The sequence below is a fragment of the Hipposideros armiger genome, unplaced genomic scaffold (assembly GCF_001890085.2).
Source record: "Hipposideros armiger isolate ML-2016 unplaced genomic scaffold, ASM189008v1 scaffold_148, whole genome shotgun sequence".
NCBI lineage: Eukaryota > Metazoa > Chordata > Mammalia > Chiroptera > Hipposideridae > Hipposideros > Hipposideros armiger.
Genome location: NW_017731498.1, coordinates 1,636,946 through 1,644,614, shown reverse-complemented (window position 1 = coordinate 1,644,614; position 7,669 = coordinate 1,636,946). Strand labels below are relative to the sequence as shown.

The 7,669-nt window shown below is 34.0% G+C and overlaps 1 protein-coding gene across 4 annotated transcripts in view; it reads left to right on the top strand.

Annotated features, from left to right (window-relative positions):
• The first annotated feature begins 1,801 nt into the window (after positions 1–1,801).
• The window catches only part of SETDB2 (SET domain bifurcated histone lysine methyltransferase 2), a 45,651-nt gene continuing 39,783 nt past the window's right edge, over positions 1,802–7,669 (top strand). For all 4 annotated transcript variants that reach the window (XM_019650841.1, XM_019650839.1, XM_019650838.1 and 1 more), the window contains exon 1: positions 1,802–2,524. In XM_019650841.1, the coding sequence (XP_019506386.1) occupies positions 2,419–2,524 (106 nt within the window). In that variant the 5' untranslated portion in view covers positions 1,802–2,418. The remainder of the gene's footprint in view (positions 2,525–7,669) is intronic.

Genomic DNA, 7,669 nt, shown 5'->3' with positions numbered 1-7,669 from the left:
ATTCATTTATTCTGCAAGCAGATAGTTTTTCAGTGTTTTCTGATTGGCTTTATTTTCTTATATTGCCAGTGTCCTCTTTATTAATTCATTCCAAGGCTTTCTAAATAATTTGTTATAAGTGTTTCCTATCAGAATAATTTGGTGTCATGTACTGATATTTCTAACACAGTTTTAAATATAGTCACTGTAAAATAAAAATTCATTTAAAGTCCCGATTGCTGTCTTTCAGCATCAATGCTTATTTTCTCAAGCCAGGAGAGAGTTGTGTATGATTCCAGAAGTTTATAATGCTACAAAAAGCTATTTCTAAATACCTTTCAAAATCCTTCCTGTCTAGATGTCAACCTCAAATAAAGATAAATCTCTAGTATGAAGTATTGGCTCATATTCATGAAAACAAATGGTAACAGTAATCAATTAAGTTCCAAACTATTGACAAATAGTTTTCCCTATAAGCAATGATTTTTGTTGGTTACCTGTCAGTGAAAAACATAATGATTTTAAGGATTCTGGGAAAGCCCTGCTTCACAAAATGTTTTCCCACTTAGCTGATCTCTAAAATTCCACAATTAAGGAGTAATTCCTTTTGGTAAATTGCATACAGTAATTTCTTGCTAACTGCCACATGCTTATCTGTGTACCCGCACTGAGGTAGATGCTATTATTCCAATTTTATAGGTGTGGTCACACAGCTAATAAGTGGCAACGCTGGGTTTCAAACCCAAATGCATCTGAACTCCAAAGCCCAAAGTGTTAATTACCACTCCTGTTATTCTATTGATTCCTGAGATGCTGCTCCTCCTGGGGTTTTCTTCCACCTGTGTGCTGCTGTCCCCATGACTCCTTTTTCTTGTGCTCATCCTTACATGTTGATATTCTACAGAAGACCTTCTTATTTTCTACACATTCTAATTACGTCTACTCTGTGACTTCAGCAAGCACTTGTGGGCTATCGTCTCCAAAGTTTGTATATCCGGACCCGATCTTACTCTGGAAACTGTGTTTAGTTTACTGCCTTACTTGAATTTCTCATATGTGCCTCTACCTTTATTCCCTAGCTCAATGCATACCATTCCTATACATATGGTTGCCTGAGTCAGAAACTTTGAAATCATTCTTGAATCCTCCCCCATTTTGCTGCCAGATGAGTGGTCTAAGAAACAATTCTAATTACATAAGATGCTTAAACCTCTTGAGTGGCTCCCCATCGCCTTCCATTTAAAAATGAAGTTGCTTAGCATGTCACACAAGGCCCTCGATGTCATGGCCCCTACCTACCTCTAAAGCATTATTTGTCATCCCTTTTGTCCTCACATTGCATTTGTTTCAAATGCTGAAGTCTTGTCTGAGCTGTGCTATGGGGAATTAAAAGTTGGCTTAGGCTTGTGTAGTATACATCAGCCAGAATGGTAATAGGGAAACAGCACCTCTCCTGAGGCTGCTTTGGTGGCAGCACCCTAATTAGCCAGAGATCCCTTTTGGGTAAGGTGACTTTGCCTGGGAGAGTTGGGACTTTGAGGCCTAAGCCTCTTACAAAGAGTCTCACTCCATTGCCAAACTTACAGGTTCTGGGTTTAATTTTTATTAAGGAAAATATTTTTTGTAAACTTACCGGGCTCTCTGCTTATTAATTCTCCTAATGACTTCTCAAGTGACCTTTCTAAAGTGCAGTTATTATGTCCCTCCTTTGTTTACGTTCCTGTTAGTTAATTTTAAACATTTTATACATTTTAACATTTTATAAAGTGTGTTTAACATTTTAGATATTTTTGTTACTTTTAAACCTGGTTGGTGTGTGAGATTTGGCTTTTGCCAATTTATTTTAATTATCGTTCTCACATTATCTGTTTTTAGCTTTGAAAGGATTATTTCTGTAGGAAGTTTTTAAGGTGTTAGCTTGGTGGGCATCTGAAATGTTGGCTCATCTATATAACGAAAAAATTTAAACATTATTATGTTTAATCTAATTATTTAAAAGTTAATATAGAAGACATTTTAGAAAGCATTAATTTTGGATGTTTATTTCAGCAGTTGTTGAAATGTTTCATTCTAAAACCATCCACTTCCATACTTAGTGCAAGTTATATTCCTAAAACTTTTAAAATGAATGTGTGTCTATATATACGTTACTCCCATGCTACAGTGAGATCATTCCTTCTGTTTTCCAGCTAAGAAATAGTGTCACTAAAGTTTTCAACATGTTTTTTAAATTAGCTGAAATAAGTGAGATAGGTCATATTCAAGAAACAATGGCCAAAACCTTTTTCCTCAAAAGAAGTGAAAGACCAATTAAATCTTGATTTTATTTAGAAACCAGTGGATTTCCTATAATATGTACTGTAGGGGAACTAGTCTGTTTCTGTTGCGATCCTATGCTACTCACTGATTTATATTTTAGGTGATGCAAAGACTTTCTGGATGGAGCTGGAAGATAATGGAAAGGTGGACATGATATTTGAGCAAGTGCAAAATGTGCTGCAGTCACTGAAACAAAAGATCAAAGATGGGTCTGCCACGAATAAAGGTATGAAGCAATAAAAACTTTCAGTACATTTAATGCTAAATGTAACCTAACTGACTTGCAGTATAATTCTATTTCCAGTATAGTTTTAAAAGTCAAATAATTTCTTTGTTTCCTAAGAATCTGACATCAGTACTGTTTGCTTTTTTTGTGTGCATGCTCTGTTTCTATAAACACTTGCTTTTACCATACCATGAATATTTTGTGAAAGTGGGTGAAGGTGCTTACTTTGCAGCTTTTTTTTTTTTTTTAGCTGAGCCATCCTGCTACCTNTCCATTACCACATGGATCATTCTAGCCTGCTCTCCTTGCTTATCTATAAACCTCTCACTCCAGCAGTGAGAAATGTGGCTTCCACCATCTGTTATCCATTTACTTAATTGCTCAATTCCAGTATACAGGCATGCCTCGGAGATATTGTGGGTCCAGTTCCAGACCACCACAATAAAGCAAGTATCAAAGCAAGTTGTAAGTTTTTTGCTGATGGAGGGTCTTGCCTTCAATTTGTAATGTAACATCTGTGAAGCACCATAAAAAGAAGCGCAATAAAATGAGGTATGCTGGTATATGTATAGCAGTATCAGAAATGTAAATTTATTCTCAGGTGGGAAATTACAGTGCTTGTGCACAGTTCCTTTTACCTTTAGTCTTATAGGCTCCACTTATTTCCAAAGTTATTTAGGTCAATACCTTTTCCACCTAGCCCTTCAGCGAGATTGTGTATACATTTTTAATATAGGCACATTCTCTTGTCACAGTCTGCATTCCTCCTGGGACCCCTGACCTCTGAAATGATACTTTGAAATTTGCATACATTATGGTTTACTCTTTGTGCTTTAAAGTTTTTAGGGTTTTGACAAATGCATAATGTCATGGATCTACCATTATAATATTGTACAGAATAACTTTAATGCCCTTTAATGTATTTGTAATATATGGGTTATTATACAGATCATAGTACTGATTTCACTGGACTGTTATCCAGGCCAGTGGTTTTCAAACTTCCTTTTGGTTTTGACTGCTTTATACTCTTTAAAGTACTTAAAACCCCTAACAGCTTTTGTTTATGTGAATAATATATGTTCATATTTACTGTATTAGAAATTGAAACTGAGAAGCTTCAAAAATGTTATTGGCTTATTTAAAAAAAAAGTAGTAAACCCAACATGTTAACATAAATTACATTTTTGTGAGAAATAACTATTTTCTAAAACAATGAATGAGACCATTTTTTTTATGTGAGTGAGACCAAATGTTTTACATTTTTACAAATCTCTTTAATAGTTGTCTTAATAGAAGACAGATTCTCATATCTACTTATGCATTCAATCTGTTGTAATATGTTGCGTTGGCTGAAATATATAAAGAAAATGAAGCTTCACACAGACAAGAAATTGGAAAAAGGAAGAATATTTTAATAGCCTTTCAGATAATTGTGGGTATTGTTCTTTGCTACAACTACAGAATTCAACAAGTAGTCATTCCTTCAAAGTTAGTTATAGTGTGGCATCTGATGGCACATCAGTGAGATTTTTTTTACTGTTACATTAAAATTCATTGGTCTGTTGTGCACTTTGAATAGGTATTTTACACATGTGTGATTTTATAACATCATGCATTGGCCACCTAGAAAATATTGGTTCAGTGAATTATGCAGATTTTTTCAAATATTTACATATTATATCATACACTATTTAAAAATCACATTTGTTAATATTGCTACCAATCTCATCAAAGATTGATTAATTATTGAGAAGCTGTCAAGCTTACCATAGCAGAATGCAAGGTTTCCAAATTTCCCATTTCACCTTGGTTGCTTGAATTTTATTATTAGCAACAAATGCTGTCAGTTTTGTCCTTCAAATGATAGTCTCGCTTCATTCATTTTCAAGAAAATGTGTGCCAAACATACAAATCTGAAAACCCATAATTTTTATTAGTGGTTCTTTTAAATAAAGATGATTTTCCATGAAAAAACAAAGCAGCTAATTTAACTTATAATTCAAACATTCTCACTAGTGCGTTTTCTTGAGACAGCCATTATACTGTGGTAATCTTTAAGGTTGTTTTATCAAGGACATCCATAGGTGAAATTGATGGTGAAGAATACAATGATTTCCCTATCGTTTGATGCCCCTGCCTTGGTTTAAGCTACACCACTTTTACACACCAGTACTTTTGTACCATCAATGTGAATGCAGGATAAAAAGACAAATAATGTCTTAGTTTTACTGTTAAAATAGTTTGACCTAGCATATTCTCTGAAAAGATTTGGGGAACCTCCAGAGTTCATAGACCACGCTTTGCTGATTGGTCACAGGCTCAGAGATGTCTTCAAGATCCTCTAGACCCATGCCCTGAGGCTCCTCAAGGGAGATAAAGGTCTATAATTTTTTAAAAGAAATATACATGTATTTCTGTATACCTAGGTCATTATCAATGTATTAGGTAAGTACTCCATAAATATTCATCTAGTAAATGAATTCAGATCAATGTGATTCATGAGCATTGTCTATTTACAAAGATGGTCTATCTCAAGTGAGATTGAGAGACATATAAAATAACTATAATTTGTCTTCTTTCTTTACAAACTGCTATATTTCTTTATGATTATGTTCTTGCAATAAATAGTTATATCTAGCTAAGGGAGCAAGTTTGGACAGACAGTACTTATTAGATAGCACTCTTCATTTCTGGAGGCAAGTAGCAGCAATATTAGTATACTAATTTGATTTTTGATCCCAGTGCCTGCTCCTATATTCCTTGTAACATCTTCTAGTGAAATATACCGAAGTATTTACAGTCTTAGATTATAACTCAGCATGCATACAATGGGCAAAGAAGTAAAGGAGCAAGAAACTAACATTGTTTAGATTGTAGTAATCTTTGTATGCAGTCTATAGTTGAAAGTCACTCAAATGTTTCTTCTTATGATACTCATTTAGTGTCTTTGTTCAAAAAGTTATTAACTGAATCTGTTAATCTCATTTATCTGATAGGTTACCTGTTGTCTTACTGAATATTACTGTGGTTAAAGTTTCCATAGCAGGGCCGGCTGAGTGGCTCAGTTGGTTAAGAGCTCGCTCAAGAGTGGCTCAGTTGGTTAAGAGCTCGCTCAAGAGTTTGAGCTCTGAGCAACAGCNAACTTGGGCCAGTGAAGCAACGTCCTCCACAACTAGACTGAAGAACAAAAGGACAGCAACTTGTCTGTTCCCCTTCCCCCAATTCCCGAGCACTGTTCCCATCCCCCATTCTCCAATTAAAAAAAAAAATCTTTAAAAATATATTAAATATGACTGAGTCTTAATTTCTCTGTAATTTTCCTAATTCTGATATTTTGTACATTTTTTCCAATTAATAAGTATTCTTTTTTCATAATCATGCTGTTTTAAAAAATAGAGCTATTGTTATATGACAACCTCTTCTTCATTCTTATATATTTTATTTTTACAAATATGAACCGTTCTTTTATTCATTTATTTATTTATTTATTTATCTGTTTATTTTACAGAATGTTTCATGCTTTCGCGGACCAAAAGATGGAGTTGGTTTTTATTTTTAATAAGATATTGTTAGTGATCTGATACAACTATAAATACTTAATTGATGAAGATTCATGGACTTGTCATTATGTTGGACTAGTCAATTCTGAAAATTTCTTCAACCACAATTTCTATTTGAAAATTCAAGTATCAAAAAATATTGGGTTTAGAATGGTAGAATGATGTCTTTTCTCAGAGGATTGCAAATTTCATAGAGACCAAGGTTGGATTCCAGTTATATTCTTCAATCAAGTTATATTCTTCAAAGTGATTCAGCCCTTTGATAAAGTTAATTTTGAAGAGTTGTATTTTAATAAACGACGCCAGAAGATGGGAGAAAAAAATGGTAGGTTGAAAAACCATTGTTAAACTTTATGTTTAAAAGTATATAGACTACTTAATGATGCTGAATTGTAGAATGTTCATGGTGTTTTATTGCAAGTGACTTTTCTGAATTAGAAGGAATTAAGGGTTTATTCTGATGTAGTCAACAATTTCGACTGTCTTTATAATTAATTGTGTATCTATAGTGCTAGTCATTAAGGTACTTTTTAAAAATACTTATTTTTTAGAGAGCTTTTAGATTTACAGAAAAATTGAGAGGATAGTAGAGAGTTCCCATATTCCCTGCACCCAGTTTTGCCTATGATTAGCATCTTACATTTGGCTGCTACATTTGTTATAATTAATGACATACTGTTATTAATAAATAATGTCCATAGCTTACAGCCATTTCCTTAGTTTTTACCTGATGTCTTTTTCTGTTCCAGGATCCCACTCAAGATACCACATTACATTAACTTGTCATGTCTCCTGAGGGTCCTCTTGGATACAACAGTTTATCTGACTTTTCCTTGTTTTTGATTTTGCAGGATTGTTTTATCCAAGTATTTGTTAGACTGCCCCTCCATTGGAATTATTGACTGATTTTTTTTTCTTCATAATTACACTGAGATTATAGGATTTGGAGAGGAAGAGCATAGAATAGAAGTAAAGTGCCATTTTTACCACATCATATCTATGGTACATGTTATCAACATGATTGCTCACTTGTTGATACTGAGCTTGATCACCTAGCTGACATATTACCTGATTTCTCCACTGTAAATGACTTTTCTTTTCTCCCTTCCCTGCTGTACTCTTTGACAGGAAGTTACAATACCATGCTCACACTTAAGTGGGGATTTATTCTCCCCATTTTTGAGAACAGAATATCTACATTAATTATTTGAGATCCTTACATAAGGGATATTTGTCTTCTTTCCCCCACCTGGGTATTTATTCAATCATTTATTTATATTCATATGGAGTCGTAGATACTTATTTTATACTTTGGATTATAATCCAGTACAGTTTTATTTTTTTACTCAAAATTGTCTCAAGATTGGCCATTGGGAGATCTTTCAGTTGGCTCTGTGTCCCTTTGACATACCCCATCAATGTAGATGGGTTTGGTTTTGTTTTGTTTTTGTTCTTTAGTACTCCCTTATTTTTTGATATTAGAAGATGCTCCAGACTCACCTTGTATATTTCCTGCCCCTTTCCTAGAATCAGCCATTTCTTGAATGAGCCCTGGTTCCTTTGATTGGAGAACGGTAGTAGAAAC